The 18628-nt window shown below is 45.7% G+C and overlaps 1 protein-coding gene across 4 annotated transcripts in view; it reads right to left on the minus strand.

Moving 5' to 3' along the window:
• The window catches only part of IQCE (IQ motif containing E), a 45434-nt gene extending 26918 nt beyond the window's left edge, over positions 1–18516 (minus strand). Inside the window, exons 1-7 of one of the 4 annotated variants that reach the window (XM_079121054.1) lie at positions 18342–18516; positions 10362–10409; positions 9050–9092; positions 5021–5149; positions 3163–3233; positions 1860–1973; positions 1702–1752 (exon numbers count right to left, since the gene is read on the minus strand). In XM_079121054.1, coding sequence (XP_078977180.1) covers positions 1702–1752; positions 1860–1973; positions 3163–3233; positions 5021–5149; positions 9050–9092; positions 10362–10409; positions 18342–18455 — 570 coding nt within the window. In that variant the 5' untranslated portion in view covers positions 18456–18516. Of the gene's footprint in view, positions 1–1701; positions 1753–1859; positions 1974–3162; positions 3234–5020; positions 5150–9049; positions 9093–10361; positions 10410–16014; positions 16398–18341 lie in introns of those variants that run through there. The other 3 variants (XM_079121056.1, XM_079121055.1, XM_079121057.1) reach the window with 3 other exon arrangements.
• Between the last annotated feature and the right edge of the window lie 112 nt (positions 18517–18628).

Consider the following 18628-nt stretch of genomic DNA (forward strand, 5'->3'; position numbering starts at 1 on the left):
GGTGGGATGATGGGATGGGGAGAGATGCCAGCCTGCCCGCCTGCCCTCCCAGTTCAGAGTGTGGGCAAATCTTTTAACCTCAGATTCCTAATTTTAAAAACTGGTTTGATGTCCCTGTTACAAAAGGTCAAATGAGATCACGTACACGTGCAGACTAAACAATTACACAACTCTGGAGTATGCTGTTATTTAAAAAGTATTTTCTTGTAGAAACACACTGATTCATTTACAACCATTGTTAAGTACTGATTTAGTGCCATCCTAGGCACAGAGCTAGGCTTTATTCATTTATGTTAAATGGATATTTCTATGAGACATATATTTCAGAACAGACTACCTTTTCCTTTAGAGATTTATTCAGATTTTGCGCATATTATGGACAGAAAACAATTTTTTTTTCTTTTTTGGTACTGGGAGATTGAACTTGGGGTGCTTTACCACTGAGCCACATCCCCAGTCCTTTTTATTTATTTTTTAAATTTAGTGATAAGGTCTCACTAAATTGCTGAAGGTCTCACTAAATTGCTGATGCTCGCTTTGAACTCCTGATCCTCCTGCCTCAGTCTCCTGAGCCACTGGGATTATAGGCATGTGCCACCATATCTGGCCAGCAAACACTGTTGTATTGATCAAGAATATCCTTTCTATGGGCATGTTGGTGCATGGCTATAATCCAGACTGAGGCAAGTTCAAAGCCAGTCTCAACAATTTAGCAAGACCCTGAACAATTTAGCAAGATTCTGTCTCAAAATAAATAATCACAAAAAAATAAAAATGGGCTAGGGATGTGACTCAGTGGTTGAGTCCCTGGTATCAAAAAAAAAAAAAAAAAAGAAAAGAAAAGAAAAGAAAAAAAAAGAAAGGAAAAGAACATCCTTCCCACCAGGCACAGTAGTATGCGTCTGTAATCCCAGTGGCTCAGGAGGCTGAGGCAAGATTGCAAGTTCAAGGTCAGCCTCTGCAATTTAGTGAAGTTATAAGGAGCTTAGTGAGCCCTGTCTCAAAACAAAAAATAAAAAGGGCTGGGGATGTGGCTCAGAGATAACCCTGGGTTAAAACGTGCAGTACTAAAAAAAAAATCCTTCCCACTGTCATATTGTTTCAGCCTTTTCGGTTTTTATATAAATTTTAATTTTATGTTATTTATGTCTACTATTATTGTATTCAACAATCTCAAAAGCTTATTTCTTCCAGTTTTAGCTTTCACGTTTGAAAAAAGTTTACTTCCTGACTCATCTGAGTTTATGGTGATACATTTTTCTCCAAATGCTATCTTGTTTGTTGCCAGAGCATTAATCAATGGTTCCACTATCCCTTGCTTTGGTTCATTCCACTTGCTGTGCAGCATTATACAATAGAAGAGGTGTTTGCATCTGCTTTAAGGACTTCATTTTATTGCTGCTGTGTTTCTCTGTTTTAAATCAGAACACTTGTTAAGCACAAGTTATGTTTGGGCATGATAGGGAAAGTTGTCCCTTGTGACTGTTTTTCTCTATAATGTTTTTTGAGCCTGTTTATTCCCTTTGATAAATCCTGAAGGATCTTGTAATCCCTTTGGTTCCATAGAGAATGGTTCCAGAGAGCTCTGTGCCCAGCCCTGCTATCCGTGTGCAAGGCTTCAGGGAAGCAGCATCTCTCCGTGTGCATCTGTCTCTAACTACAGTCTCAGTGGAAGGCTCTCTGTGGAACCAGACTACTCACCCAACCAGCATCGGGCCTTTTCTCTGCCAGAGTCCGAACGAAATCTGGGCCCTGTGGTAAACAGATTGAGACTTGAGGACCCCATGCAGCTCAGCCTCCAGCTCCCTGTGACGGCCAGTGACTGCAGGCAGGAGTCCACCATGAGGTCAGGAACTTACTCGACCTGGATCCAAAAGCTGTTCTATCTGTCGATCCTTTCTGTTATTTTCCTCCTCCAAGCGCCGAAGCTTTGTTCTCATCAGATCTACATCACTTTTCTTTGTGTGTAATGACTAAAGAAAAAAAAAAAAAGCCACATAGCATACACTGTGGATCTCTACCTGGGATAGGACGCAAAACCACAACACACACCACAGACCTCTCCCTGGGACAGGAAGCAGGGCCACACGCACAGGTTGGGAATCTAAACCTGGGGTATGACAGATGGACACGCACTCTGAATCTATGCCTGGGACGGGACACTCACGATGCACCAATGACAATTTTCTGGTTTGGATATTGTGTTGCAGTTGTGAAACCTAACCACGGGAGGCAAGTGAAGGGGACAGCGACCTCTAGACTATCCATACAACTTCCTGGGATCTATAATTATTTCAAAGAAGTTTTTAAAAAGTGGCCACAACTTACTGATTTCTTACTGTCTTTCATTGCTCCCTCACGACAAGCCTATGAAATCAGTATGATTATACCCTCTCCATGTTTTACTGGTGGTGCTGGAGATGGAACCCAGGGCCTGGCACAGGCTAGGCAGCACTCTACCACTAGAGCAGCCCAGTACCATCCCCATTTTTTAACAGAAAACTGAGACACTGCTTATGTAGAAAAACTACAGTGATGCTCAAAATCTGGAGCGTGGAGAATTAAAAACAATTCTCTTCTTTCTGAATCTGGAATCCAGGAGGACTCTACCCAGAGACCACACTGGTGAGTCTGAATAAGGGCAGTGGCATTTCCCCAGAAACACATTTCTAGCCAAGAAGGCCCCTTCCAGAGCACTAAAGAGCACCACAGCCCCGTGTTCAGTGCCAGGGCTCTCAGGTCCATTTAGAACAGTCTTCCAACAAGATGGGCATTCTCCTGATGGCACCCTTAAGGGCAGCCTGCACTCTGCTTGAGACATCTGTGTACGGGTGCGTGTGTGCTCTACAGGCAGCCTCTGTGGTCGCAGGACTAAAACCCAAGTGCTGTCTCTGGACCAAAGGCTGCCTAGGCAGGCTGTCCTGGCTCTCTTGCCACGCTATGCTGCTCGGGTGAGATGCTCCTGACTCCTCGTCATGCTGGCTGCCAATATCCTGCTTTACCCTCTCATGCCAACCTGAATGCAGTCCTGAAGACACAGTCTGACTGGGTGATTTTGAACCCACTGTTATGGAAGGCTGTCCCTGCAGTGACAACTGATTTTGAACCACTGTTATTGAAGGCCGGCCTTGCTAAATCAGTAAGCCATGGACAGACTATTACCTTCTTCAACTCTATAATCTCATCATACATATCTTCTTTCTCTCTGTAGACGGTAGTCCCAGGGACGTGACCTAGATGAAGATACACAAGCCTCTTAGGAAATCATCATAAAGGAGAAAGAATTCTTGGCTATGCCTTAAGGAAAACCTAAAAGTTAATAAAATTATCCGTTTCAGAGGAAAACAAAAAAGAAGAGCAAAAAACTTTCACTTTTTGGTACTTGCAAAAATAGCAAGCAAACACACACACAAAAATAATAATGATATAGAAAAGAAAAATAAACACAGAGCTTAATCATGGCAAAAGAAGGAAAGGAGTCACAAAAGGAGAACTAATAGGCTTAGATTTAAAGTAACAAACAGATTATAAACAGCACCCATTCCAAGGCAAAACTAGTACAATTTTACTTTCCCCCTGCCAGGCCTGAGGATTGAGTCCAGGGTTGCTCTACCATTGAGCTACAAGCCTAGCCCTTATTTATTTATTTACTTTTATTTTGAGACAGGGTCTTGCTAACTTGCCCAGGCTGGCCTCAGACTTGTGACCCTCCTGCCTCAGCCTCCCAAGTAGCTGGGATTGCAGGTGTGCACCACCGACTTGGTTTACTTTGGTTTTAATATGACCCCTAATATGTTAGGAATCTGGAACTATTTAAGCCTCAACTCTAACTCCTAACTAGCAAAGCAACAGGGGCACAGAAAGATGGCTGTCACCAGGGCTTGTGAGCTGCTCTCCTTTGCAGAAAGGAGCAGGATTCATGGAGGACTAGTGAGGAATACAGAGACGTAAAACAAGCCAATTATTTTTGGTGAGATTCAAACTTTGTATTATTTGCTATTTGTATTTGTTTCTAATACTGTTTATACAATAAATTTAAATAAGACTCTAAGTTAAGGGAGGTTGGCACAATGGAAGCCTGGCTGAGAAAGGCTTCCCTTTCTGCTTTTCCTCAGTCGTGCCCTAGACCACTGACAAGCTCACCATTGCTGGCAGAATGCCGGAGGTCCGACTCTGGGCTCTCACAGCTTCGGTCAGGCAGTTGGAATGCTGCTGGGGGGTGGGTTCACGTGTGCTCCAAGGTGAGGGTGGAGTTCAGGGGTTGGGCTAGATTTCCTGGTTTGAGTGTGCATGGGTCTAATATGACAGGTACATACAACAGGGGGTTTGCCTCTCATCCACCTTCCTGAGCTGAAGAAGGCTTACATCACCCTGTGCTACCAGCCGTCAGTGGTGTGCTGATAAATGTGTAACAATCAGCTCTCAAATGTAAATCCCTGGCTGGGTGTGGTGGCGCAGGCCTGTAATCTCAGCAGCTGAGGCAAGCGGACTGTGACTTCAAAGCCAGCCTCGGCAAAAGCGAGGCACTAAGCAACTCATGAGACCCTGTCTCTAAATAAAATACAAATAAGGCTGGGGATGTGGCTCAGTGGTCCAGTGCTCCTGAGCCCAATCCCTGGTAAAAAAAAAAAAAAAAAAAAAAAAAAAAAAATCCCCAAAGCCCCGTTTTCAGCATGTGCCATTTCCATTGTATAAATATTTTCACTGTGCCCAATTTCGAGCTGCTCGTGTGACACTCACTGGCCCAAAAAACTTTAAAAAATGTAACAGCTGAACTTGGAAACTGGCAGGAGCTGGTTCCCACATACCACCACCACTGCGTGGCACAGAGACAACTACAGACCAAGAGGCTACGGCATCACTGGAACAGAACCAGGGAGATCATATGAGGTCTACATATGACATGCAACTCTGACCACAGGACTCAAACAAGGATGTCAAAAGCTCCTTCTCAAACTCCCCTGCAGTTTCTAAAACCCTACACTTGAGCAGTCGGATCATAGTGGAAGCAACCACATACCTTGCTTTGGGGCTCCCAGCCAGAGCTTCTGTGGGGTTAGGGACATTCTGCCACTCAGAGGCATGCTCCCCACTGTCCGGAGAGACCGCCAGGATGCTGCTTTTCTTGGCTTAGAGTAATAGGGTGACTCTAAAAAGACAATATATGGTTTCAGAGTTGGAAAATATCAATGCCCCCAACACATGCACTTTAGAAAGACAAAAATGATACAATGAAGTATTCAATGGGCAGGCTGATTCTAGACAAAAACATTCTGGCAAAAATTCTAAAATAGTTATTATATTATATTATAAGATAGAGTCTCACTGTGTTGCCTAGGTTGGTCTGGAACTCCTGGGCTCAAGTCATCCTCCTGCCTCTGACTCCCAAGTAATGGGGGCTATAGGTGTGCACCCAGTTTTATAGTTATTTTATACATGTATATACACTTACAGTTCTCTTTTTACTATAAAGAAAAATAGGAAACTTAAAATATTCTATTAATATAAGAATTCTAGCATTATATTTAATGCCCCATTCAATTTTTTGACATGTATATGTTTTTACAGTCACAATCATAGTGAACATAAAATTTTACATCCTTTATATTTAACACTAAATATTTTTCATGTTGCTATGTAGTGATATAGCAATACTATTTGGAATGGAACGTAGAAAATGTCTAGAAGAAATGAGAAAAAGTATACTTTTTCAGGGCATTCTTGATTTTCTCATCAAAACGTTGAAAACTGCTGGGTTTGGTGGTGTACACCTATAATCCCAGCAGCTTGGGAGGCTGAGGCAGGAGGATCACTGAGTTCAAAGCCAGCCTCAGCAATGCAAGGTGCTAAGCAACTCAGTGAGACCCTGTCTCTGCAAAATAGGGGTGGGGATGTGGCTCAGTGGTTGAGTGTCCCTGAGTTCAATCCCCAGTAAACCCTCCCCAACAAAAAATGTTGAAAATTGTTTTTTGGTCCTGGGATTGAACCCAGGGGTGCTTTACCACTGAGGTACATCCCCAGTTCTTTTTATTTTTTATTTTGAGATAGGGCTAAGTTGCTTAGGGCCTTGCTAAATTGTGTAGGGTCTTTAAAATTGATGAGGTTGGCCTTAAACTTTTGATCCTCCTGCCTCAACCTCCCAAGTCACGGGAATTACAGGTACATTTCACCACACCTGGCTTGGAAACAGTTTAAAATTATTTTTTATCTGGGATTTCACCTCCGTAATTATGTAAAATATGACAAATGTGTGGAAATATAAATGTAATCATGAAACACATAATTTATTTCATTTATTTGTTTCTTTTTTGGTACCAGGAATTGAACCAGGGGCACTTAACCATTAAGCCACATCCCCAAGACTTTTTTGTTTTATTTTAAGACAGGATCTCACTAAGTTGCTTAGGGCTGGCTTTGAATTTGTGATCTTCCTGCCTCAGCCTCCTGAACCACAGGGATTACACGTGTGTGTCATTGTGCCTAGCCACATATGTTTTAAATAGCAATGAAATTTATGTCTGTAGAGGTCCTGAAATTTTAAGTCTACTCTGATTACATGAGGTTTTTCCCAAGACTTCACAACTCAATGCTCTGCTCTGGATGCATTTTTGTGTACCCAGGGCCACAAGAACTCCTGCAGGGATATTCTGATGGCCCTTCTTACTTTAAATGTTCGTTTAAACTGTCGTTTACAAAAGTAAATTAGTGATCAGGAAAAGGGCTCACAAATTACATTACCCTTCTAAAGGTGTGAGGATTTATCAATGAACAGTAGGGATTCCCCAGTAAGAATTTTTCGGGAAAACATACGCATGTGGGTAAAAGCTGGGATAGAAGGAAAAAGGAAGACAGGGGAGAGGGAACGTGCTGGTGTTGGATATGCCTGGAAATCAAACCGGAGCAAGGGAGCCTCAGGGCAGCCCGCCCTCCTCACAGAGCAGTGCCTGGAACGCTCTGGAAACAGCACGCCTACACACACCGGTCAGACACTCGCGAAGAGCAGCTGTGACGTGAACAGGACAGACAGGGCCCCTGCTGTCATGGCATTTCACATCCAGACAGAGCAACAGGTTGTGAGCAAGGTTAGGAGGACACGACTCTGTCCCTGAGCGGGGGCAGTGAGGTGTGCTGAACCACCAGCGGGAGAGGCCAGTGAGCTTTGCTCCAGGGGCCCCAGAGGACTGTGGGAGCGGAAAGCCCCGGGTGAGCTGAGGGCAGAGCCGGAGCGGCAGCTGGAAGCACACGGGTCCTGAAGGAGCAGAGCGGAGGTAGCAGGTAGAGACGGGGTGAGGACACGCTGCCAGGTCCAGCACAGCCCTGGCTCTGGCCAGCTTAAGAGCTCTGGCCTACGGGAATCCTGTGGAAAAAATCCTGACCTTTACAGAACTGAGATGAATACAATTTGATTATGATGACTTCCAACACCTGAAATGCTTGACATTCCCTAAGAATAGTGAATGATGTTTACTTTAGTTACCTTCCAGCCGAAGGACTGAAACAAAATGGCTCTAAAATAAAAAAGTTTAAAACCCAAACATCTGTATCTTTATGTCAATTCTCAAGTTTTTCTAAGGAAGGACATAGTTACCATTTGGACATGAGGTGTCCCCCAAAGCTCCTATTAATGCAGGAACACTCAGAGGTAAAATGATTGAAGAGTTGTGACCTAATCAGTCCACCCTGGTCATGGCACATGGCTGGAGGAGGCGGGTCACTGAGGACGTGCCCTGGAAGGGTGCACCTTCCCTTCCCCTACCCCTTCTGCCTCCTGGCTGCCTTGAGTGGAGCAGCGCTCACCCTCCGCACCTTTCTGCCAGATGTTCTGTCTCACATTGGGCCCAGAGCAACGGAGTTGACTCACTACAAACTGAATCTGGAACGGTGCGCCAAAATAAACTTCCTCCTCTAAGCTGTTCTTGCTGGGTATTTTGGTCATAGTGACAGAAAGCTGACAAACACAGACCTCGAAAATCCAAAGTGCCCAATGATTTCTTTCTAATATGTATATTTATTCATAACATATAATACGTTGTTTATAAGAATGTACCTTTGTAATGTTTTCTCTGTCCACTATAGAAGTTCATTTGTATTCTCTGAATATATCACATGTACCACTGAATGTGTTTGAAACACATGATAAATGTATATAAAAAAACATACACATGGGCTGGGGAGATAGCTCACTTGGTAGAGTGCTTGCCTCGCAAACACAAGACCCTGGGTTCAATCCCCAGCACCACAAAAACAAAAACAAACAAACAACAATAACAACAAAAACACACATATATTCAGGCGATAAGGAAGGCCATGGGTTGCTGGGTAGCAAAAGGAAGCCAGTCTAGGATTTCACATCTGCCATGAGCACATTCATGTGCGTAAGACTAGCACACAGGTCACTGTGCCAGAGAGCAATGTTAGAACAACAGAGACAAATCAGGAGGCCTTGCAGCATCTGGACCAGCCCCATCATGGCCAAGTTCTCCCAACGGGAGCTGCCGTGGAGGGGGAACAAAGCTACCCTTATCCTGCTAAGGACAAAGGAACCCTGGCAGCAAAATGAGCCCGGGAAGCCCCAAGAGGAACCAAGAGGTGAACTTCCCTTCCGCCTCGGAATGTTCACACCTTCTCAGTACTGGGCCCAGGTGAACAGCTTTGATGCTCAAGAAATGAATCCTAACCTAAAAACATCCTTTAACTTGGGCAGCATTCTGGCTTTGAGAAACCAAGAAAAAGAAAGAAGAAGAGAAAAGGCCACAATGTGCTGTGTCTCATGGGAGGCCCAGAGGGATGGCTGGGCTCTACTCAGGAGCTGCAGCCTGAGGCCAGCTTGGTGCCTGGGATAGGTGGGGACCCCAGAAGCACATGCACCTGAGGTCCCAAAGCAAATGGAGCTGGTCCCAATGCCACCATGTCTCACCTACCCCACAGCACAAGGAAAGAAATGTCCTCTGCTTCTCTGGGACACCAGGGAAAGACAGCTTTTGGAAACACTCCAGAGTTGGGATGGGGGGGGCGGACACAGAGGGGCAGGAGGCCTGCTCATACTCACTTGGTGATGTGGGAGGCTTGTGGAAACCTTTCCTTCTTGCTTTCTGTAAGAAAGAAGAGGTGATGTAAAGCCTGCTGAGCTTCCTGCATTTCCTAAGTGGTTCCTGTTCCGGAACCCTGCAGTGTGCTGACAGGGCCCAGATGGTGTGAGGGGACCACAGCAAGTGAGCTCAGCGGAGCCCTGTGGCAGGACTGAGGCTGAGGGGCACCACGTGCTCTCAGACAAGTCCCCAACAGGAAACTCAGGGCGGGGGCTCCAAGAGCTCAGAAGGGAGCCCAGGTAAGGCACCTTCTCCCTGCAACCTGTCCCCGAGGTCGGTGCCGGAGCACTGGTGCACACCTGTGTCCACACAGCGGGGTTGGCAGGATGAAACCTCGAGTATTGCAAATTCCATCAAGGAAGACAAGTCCGGAAGGAATGGCCCACGTGTGGGACTGTCTGCCGTGACAACCAGGATGTCAAATGCAGAAGTGGGTGCAGATTGGTTCGAATCCTTGCCAGCTCTATCTCAGGGGAAATGGCATCGCCCTTCAACCTCATCTTCCTCATCCACTTCACACCGGACGGGGAACTTCCCTCGCTCCCCTCTGGCCGACACAGCGAACCCTATGTCTGAGGTAGGCAGAATTCTATCTAGGGGCTGGCTTGGGTCGCTGCTCCTCCAGGGGATAACATGGGTCCACATCCCCAGTGCTGTGAGACACTTCTCAGCTTTTCCAACAGAGCTCCTTCATGGGGACAATGCCCTAGAGTGGAGTCAAGCTTGCTGGTTCACTCAGTGCTGACACACCACTGCTTTGCTAGAACCATCTACAGTGACAAGCTTCTTTTGTTTGTCTTTAAGCAAGCAGTTGGTAGGCTTCCTCTGTCACCAGGCACAATGGCAAACAAGCTAAGAAAGGCCAACTAGGGGCCATTGCGGGCCTCTGGGCCTGACCACCTATTCCATGTCCCCTCCCAGCTGGTTCCCAACACCCCAGGGGCCTGGCTGCTGGCCAGGCTATGCTGGCTCTGGAAGTGGGCCTCATTGAGCTCTACCGTCCCTCATGTTAGGACTGGGGCAGCGAGCAGGCCAAAACCAGATGTAGGACAGGACCTGGTCACTGGCCTCAGGTGAATCCTGCTCAGGATCACTTCTGGAAAAGTGTTTTAAAATTATAATCTAAATTATTTAAATCCAACTATGGGACTGAAACTTTTCAAACACCAAGGAGCAGTCAGGACTGTATTCTGGCTTAGGGACACCTGTCTACCATCTGAGGAGTGTGTAGGGCAGAGTAAGCAGCAGCTACAGGTCAAGACGAATACTCACCGTCTCAAAGTCTGAGTCAAAGGTAATTGCAGATAGACTGTCATCTCCCTGGAAGAGGACAAGCAAACATGGTAACTGTGAGGCTCCTGCTCGGTTCCTGATAGTCCAGTTCACAAAGGTGAACGCAGCCCATCTGTGGCTGCTGAAGTGGAATCCAGTAAATCCAGGGCACAGGGACCCTGGGACTCCTCAAGCCAGGCAGCCGGCCTGCTCAGGCTCATCAGAAGAGAGGGATGGTAAGGCAGAAAAAGAAAAAAAGTCTGCTGACAGAACTGCTATGTCCCCAAAGCTAGCAGCACGATGTCCTAAGAACTGCTGTGTGCTCTCCACAGAGAGAGTTCTTGACCCAAGTATTTAATTCCTCACACTGTATAAAGATTCTGACTTTTGCTCAGCTTTGCATCAAAGCACAATGCATCTGTGATGTCTGCTGCTGATGTCAGTCATGGTTTAGAAAACAAACTCCCGGGGCTGAGGGGGCTGCTCCGTGGATGAGCACACGCTCGGCCTGTGGTAGGCCCTGGTTCCATCCCCAGCGCCAAACCAAACCAAAACCCAAACACGCCTTGAGATGTGTGTATGTGAGAGAAGACGTTTGGGCCTACGAAGGCTCCTGCCTCGCTGAGTGCCTCTGCCCTGCCGGGGAGGGTGATGAGGTGTCCCAGCCAGTGTCGACAGGAGGCCGCCAAGAAGGAAGGGAGCTGGCCAAAGAGAGGAGGCTTCCCGCATTGATGCGGGACCAAGTCCCGAACAGACAGAAAGCAGAGTGTATGCGTGTCCCTTCAGAAAAGCGTGTGGTTAATCTGTAGCACTGGAACTGGACATGAGGACGGGGCCCTATTCTGAACCAATAAGGCTGTGGCTGGGTGGTACTGGTGGCTCTGTCTCAGGATCTGCCCAGCATGGAGGAATCACTAGCATCACAATGGGTCACTGCACCCCAGAAAGCAGACGTGCTGTCCACAGATGGGCAACGACTCAGACAGCACGGGGAGTTTTACTAGACACACATGGCCATGTTACCACACGTACAAGGGACAGCTGAGCTGATGTGGTAGCTTACCCTGCGTTCCTCTTAAACATGCAGAGCCCAGATCAAGAACACACTATGACCTGAGCTGGGGCACAGGGAACAGGGCCTTCTCAATAACCAGAAGCTTTTAAAGAATCATTCACTGATTTCAATTTCTGCTGTCATTTAGAGGTATAAGAAGCATATGACAACTATAAAGTTTTCATTTGAACAAAGTGGACTAAAATGATGCACACAATTTAGGAAGGCAGGCAGGGAATTAGATATATCAAGTAAGTCAGAGAAACCAGTTGGATAGCCAACGTGTGAGTCCCCAGCATCCCCAAGGAGGGGTCTGCTGAGAACACATTCAGACCTGCTGAACTCTGCAGAGAAAAGTAGCCACAAGGATACAGGAGAAAAACTTTGCCTAACCAGCGACTTTTTTTTTGGGGGGGGGGGGGACTCAGGGGCACTCCATCACCGAGCCACATCCCCAGTGCTTTTTGTATTTTATTTGGAGACAGGGTCTCAGTGAGTTGCTTAGTGCCTCACTGTCACTGAGGCTGGCTTTGAACTCTTGATCCTCCTGCCTCAGCCTCCTCAGCCACTGGGATTACAGGCATGTGTCACTGTGCCAGGCTCAACCAGTGACTTTTGCTGACCTAAGGGCAACCACTAGGTAGCTAAGCTAGGAATTATAATGGGGGGGGGGGTGGGGAAAACCTGAGCAGGAAACAAAAGGCTGCACAAGGCAGAGCCAGAGAGTAAGCTCAGCTACATCACTGACAGTCAAATGAGCAACAACATCCACCCTGGAGGGGGGCCCACATCCAGAGTCACTGCAGTACCTGATCGAAATGTCCAGGTTTCAACAGAAGTTCGAGGCATACAAAGGAACAGGAAACCGCGACCAACATACAGGGAAAAGCAGGCAATGGGAAGTACTTTCGAGGGGGCACAGCGATTGGACTTGGCAGGTCAGATGTCAGAGCAGCCATTACAAGATGTCCTAAGAACCGAAGGCGGCCATGCCTGACTAATTGAAGGATGCGTGACAACACGGTGTTTTAAATAGAGACCATGGGAGGTGGGAATTATAAGAGAACCAGGTAGAAATTCTGGAGTTAAAAAGTATAAGTAAAAATGAAAAGTCACTAGAGGTCAGCTGTAGAGCAGACTTGAGATGATAAAAACAAAAACAAAACAAAAACCAGTTAGTATGAAGACAGCAATGGAGATGGTGCAACCGGAAGAGCAAAAAGAAAAGTCATCGAACACACAAATATACACCTGCCAGAGGGGCACCAAGAAAGGGGCAAGTGCTGGTTCCCCAGGCTGCTGACCACCAAGGACTAAAGACTGGGGGCACAAGACGGAAAGTGTCTGGAGTTCTACAGGCTGCAAGTCTGTAAGACACAGAGCTGGCAGGGCCAGACTCCTAAAGGGGTAACCAGGCAGAAGATCCACAAGGAACTTAAGGACTTGACCAGCACCCTAAGCTAAGGGACGTTCATTGAACATGCGATCCCATCCCAGAGCACACCTTCTCAAGCACAGTGAACACCAAGACAGAGAAGTTCAGAGACAGAAATCTTGCAGCGTCTGTTCTCACAACGGAAATGAGGTCAAGAAGCGAAAACAATTCAAGTTGACAAATGTGTGGAAATGAAACACAGTCCTAAACAAGCAATGGGTCGAAGAGGAAATCACAGAGGAAATTCGAAAACACCGTAGGTGAATGATTTTTTAAAATTAAAATTTATGGGGGCTGGGGCTGCAGCTCAGTGGCAGAGCGCTTGCCCAGCACTGGTGAGGCACTGGGTTCGATCCTCAGCAGCACCACATAAAAATAAATAAATAAAGTAAAAGTATTCTGTCCATCCACAAAAAATTATTAAAAAATTATTTATGTTAAAATTTTGAGCAAGGCTCAACCGGAAACACAGCTGTTTAGTGTCTATATTTAAAAGGTCATGTGAATATTCTATTCTTCCACTGTAAGGAATAAAAGCAGAGTCTCGGGGACAATTTACACCTGCAACATCCATATGGAAATGAAGACCTCAGGTGAACACTAACCTTGTTCACCTTTTAACTTTTAGAAACAGAAGACAAAGTTAACCCCAAAATAGGTAGAAAGAGAAAGTAATAAGGAGTACAGATGAAATAAATGAAATTGAGAATAAAAAATAAAAAGAATTAAAAAAAAAAATCAATGAGGCCTAACATTGATTCTTTGAAAAGATTAACAAAATTCACAAACCTTTAGCCAGACTGATTAAAAAAAATGGGTGAACATGCTAAATTACCAAAATATGGAGTGAAAGGGGACGTTGCTACTGACCTTAAAGAAACAAAGAAAAGTTCAGGGCGACATGATCTCACTAACAAACATCAAAAGACAAATAGGATAAATTGATTTCAATCCTTCATAAACTCTTCCCCAAACTAGGAAAGTATGGAGCACTTTTCAATTAATTATATTATGCCAGTATTACCCTGATACCACACCAGATAAAGAGATGTCAAAAAAAAGCAAACTATAGATCAATACTCCTTATGAATACAGATGTAAAACACTTAAACAAATTACTAGCAAACAGTATCTGGTAACATATCAAAGATTATCTGTAAAAAAGAGGGTTATATATACCATGAACAAGCATGATGTATCACGAGAATAAAAGATTGGTTTGACATAGAAAAATCAGCATGGTACCATGTCCTTTAGTGAAATAAAGGACAAAAAACAGGATTGTCCCAGAAGCTGTAGAAAATGTATTTGAGGGATGGGAGAGGGTGGGGGAAGGAAAGATAGTAGAATGAGACAGTATTACCCTATGTATACATATGATTACATGAATGGTGTGAATCTACATTTTGTACAACCATAGAAATGAAAGGTTGTACCTCATTTGTGTTCAATGAATCAAAATGCAGTGTAAAAATAAAAATTTAAATTAAAAAAAAAGAAAATGTATTTGAAAAAAATCCAACACCCATTCGCAATAATATTGAACAAACTATGAAGAGAATTTCCTCAATCTAATAAGTGGCATTGACAAAAAGCCAGAGCAACATTTTATTTAAGGGAGAAAGACTCTCTTATTAGAAATAGGGCAAGGATGTCCTTTCTCATCACTTCAACTCAAACTGTACGGGGGTTCCAGTTACAACAGTAACAGCAGGAAAATTAATTCTAAAAAAATCCATACCGGAAAAGAAGAAGTAAAGCTACCTCTGTTCATAGGCAACATGATCTTATATTCAGAAAATTCTAAGGAGTCTACTAAAAACTATTAAACAAGTTTAACAAGTTTGCAGGAAACAAGATTCATTTAAATTTCAATCATAGTTGTATATGCTGGCAGTGAAAAATCTAACATGCAATTAAGAAAATTTCATTTATGGGATAAAGAAAATGTGATGTATACACACAATGGAATATTACCCAGCCATGAAAAGAATGAAACCCTGTATGTCATGTGTGACAACATGGATAGAACTAGAGATCATCATGTTAATTGAGATGTCAGGCACAGAAATACAAGTACTGAACGATCTTATATGTAGGCTATAAACAAGATGATCTCAGAAGTTGGGAGTACGATGGAAGTTACTGGAGGAGGGGAGGAGGATACAGAGAAGGGTATAAAAAGTTAGAAGGATTTAGTGCTATTGTATCACAGTAGAGTAATTACAGTTAGCAATTACTTATTGTATATTTCAAAATAGCAATAAGAGGAATTTAAATGTTCCGAACACAAATAAATGAACATACATATGCTATTCACCTTGTTCTGATCATTATACATGGTACAAATGCATCAGTGTCATTGCACCCCATAAATATGCACAATTATTATATAAGTTAAAAATTAGCCAGATGCAGTGGTGTATGTCCATAATCCCAGATACTTGGGAGACAGAGGCAGGAAGATTCCAAGTTTGAGGCCAGCTTCAGCAACTTAGTGAGACCCCCATCTCAAAATAAACAAGAACAAGGGCTGGGGCTGCAGCTCAGTGGCAGAGTACCTCCAAGTTCAATCCTTGAAATAAATAAATAAGGCCAGCAAGAAAGTAAAAATCAGCTGCAAATAACGTATCTCATAATAGACTGGCAAGCAGAATATATAAAGAACTCTCAAAATTTGCAGCTCAAGAGTTAAAAGACACTTGCCCCCTTTTCTTTTTTTCAGAGCTGGGACAGAAACCAGGGCCTGTGCATGCTAGGCAAGTGCTCTACCACTGAGTCACAACCCCAGCCCCAAACTCAACTTTTTTTTAAAGGCCAAAGCTCTGCATATATATATATATTTTTTTTTTTTTTCCCAAGAAGATAGCCAAATGATTAGTTAGCACATGAAACGATGTTCTATGACTATTCTAAAACTACTGAAATTGTATTCTTTAAATGAGTGAATTTTATGGCATGCAAATTATATTTCAGTAAAGATGTCTTAGAAAAAAAGGAATGAGTTAATCTACATGAAGTTAGGAAAACTGGCTGTCTATTTGGGGGGAAAAAACGTTGGATTTACCTTTCACCTCATGCCAAAATAATTTCAAGTGGATTAAATATCAATATGTTAAAAAAAAGCTTGTGAAAAGTTAAACGAGGTACAGGGGCCCAGCTACCTAGACTGGGCCCAAACCGACAACCTAGCACGGTCTTCTGCTCACTGTTTGCCAGTCCTCACGGCCAGTCCTAACCAAAGATGTGGGTGAAATAGGAGACTGATAAAATGTGAGTGAACATGAAAACCTCCATTTCATTTAGATGGACGAGGGTAGATGTCTCAGGTGGTCTCTAATCTGCAGAGAAAGGAATTCCTGAGAGCAGTTTAGAACTCTGCAGGCCGTTGGCACACCTGCTGTTTCAACCCTTGAGTTCTGAGAATTCTATCTGCTGGAGCCTATGGAAGAAAACATACCGCCATTTGATAAGGTGCATGGCCATCTGATGCTGTTCATGGCCAGGCAGGCTCACCACACGGTGTCGCATCTCTGCAGTCTCCCTGATGAGCGGAGAGAGCGCTCTGGAGCAGGGGCCTGATTCCAGAGCACACAACACAGACCCTGCCAGACGGGATGCCCACCACTTCTCTGCTCATTGTGGGAAACTGTGAACCCTTCCCAAATGCTGGCTCAGAAAACACTGGCCATCAGGTCCACCTGCCTCTTCGCCCCGACAGTATGACTGTGGTCAGCAAGCCTGCTGACAGCCAGGTGGGTGAGCAACCAGGCACTCAGTAGGTGTCTTAAAGGCTCATAAGCATGCCCAGAGGGGCTCTATTCCCAGGGCTGGGGAAATAGGGGACCTGACCAGCCTCTGCTCTCAAGAGGGTCTTGACTGGTTTACTATTTAGACTCAAGCTCAGTGGAAAAACCATAAGCCTAGAAAGTCTAGGCTGGAAACTGAATATTTTCCAGACTGAATTCCTCAAGACTAAGGCACCTGGTCTCAACCTCTTTGTGTGTACTCTGAGCCTAGGGCAGGGCCAGACATGTGTAAGGTGCTTAATAAATGTTTATTATATATATAAGATTTGTAGCAGCATTGCTTCTAATAGCAAACACTAAAACCCAGGGGACTGGGGTTGTGGCTCAGAGGTAGGGTCCTTGCCTGGCACACGTGAGGCACTGGGTTCAATCCTCAGCACCACATAAAAACAAATAAATAATATAAAGGTACTGTGTTCATCTTCAACTACAATAAAACAAAACAAAACAAAACACCCTGAAGCCCAAAGGAGTAAAAGTAAGGAAATGGATGACAACAGGGTTAGAATTTTTAAAATCATGTTCTTAAAAACGTATGGATCTGGAAAATGTTAACAAACAGCAAAGGTCACAAAACCACATATCTATCCCTATCTACTTATCTATCTATAAAACATATAAGTTTTTAAAATGTCTGGAAAAAAGATGCATCAGGAAAATATCAGAATACACCACATGTTAACTGGTTTTCCGCAGGTGGCCAGATTACGCATAACTTTCCAAATTTTCTATAGAGAGCATGAATAATTTCTATAATCCAACTTAAGCAGTTCCTAAAGTTGAAGGAGGGAGGGTTGGTGATAAAGTTCAGTGGTAGAGCCTTTGCCCAGTGTGCATAAGGCTGTCTGTGTTCCATCCCCAGCACCAAATTAAGGAAAAAAAAAAAAAAAAAAAAAAAAAAAGATTGCAGAAGCAGTGACTTGAGGGCCCTGCAGATAGGCAGGCCACCCAGATGGGGCTGGACCTGGGGTGCCTGAGGGACGGGCAGAAAGCCCAGCAACGCCAGTCCCCATCTCTGGTGAGCACTGTGCAGCCCTCAGCGTCCTGCAGGGGGTGGAACCTTCCATGGGCTTGCCAGTGCCTGGCTGGAACCCCAGTTTCTGCACACAGCTCAAGCCCCCTTCCGAACCCTCCTCTCCCCGACCCCAGTCGGGACTCTGCATCGGCTGAAGTCGCGTCCTCTGTCTTTGCGAGCCCAGAGAGCAGGGTCAGGATCCACACCCGGGAGATCCTCAGTATTGCAGGAAACTGAGGCGTTTTGCACCTTTCGGTAGGGTTTTGGTCGTAAGCTACCGCCTAATCCCTGGATCCCTCCGCCCTCCCGGTAATGCAGCTCAGCCCCTCTGAGTTTCCAGCACGTGGGGTGCGTCCGCTCAGCCGGGGCAAAGGGTGGCCCACCTCCTCCTCCTCCGGAAAGCCCTCCGACCGTGGGGCCAGTGGTTGCCCAGAGCTTCCTCCCTCGCCCGCGGTCGTCCAAGGCACTGGCGCGGGGCACTCCTCACCGGGGACCGCGGCCGCAGACTTGCAGCGCGCGGGAGGCGCACTCCCGGAGGGCTCCCTGGAAGCGGCGGCTCGGCGGACAGGCGGGCGGGCGGGGCCGGGCAGAGGACCCGCGACGTCCCGGCTCCTGTGCGGTAACAATAGCCCTCCGCCCACTGCCTCCGAGGGCCGCGCGCGCTTACCGTCTCAGAGGCCGCCTCCACCGGGCCCAAGCTCATGGCTGCAGCGCTGCGGGTCCGCCGCAGCACTCCGCACAGCGATCCAGGTCCAGGGCCCGCCAGGCCGCCCGCTGCCATGGCAACCGCGCAACGCTGAGGGTCCCGGATGTGGCCGCGCCCCGCGAGCCGGGCGACCGTAAGCAAGCTCGCGCAAGCGCTGGGCCGACCGGGAACGCTCCCGGAGTTGCCGGCTCAGCTGGGAGGAGCGCAGGCGGGTGATGTGCAGAGTCGCGCTCAGCGCTCAGCTTCAA

This window comes from Sciurus vulgaris, assembly GCF_902686455.1.
Source record: "Sciurus vulgaris genome assembly, chromosome: 18".
Taxonomy (NCBI): domain Eukaryota; kingdom Metazoa; phylum Chordata; class Mammalia; order Rodentia; family Sciuridae; genus Sciurus; species Sciurus vulgaris.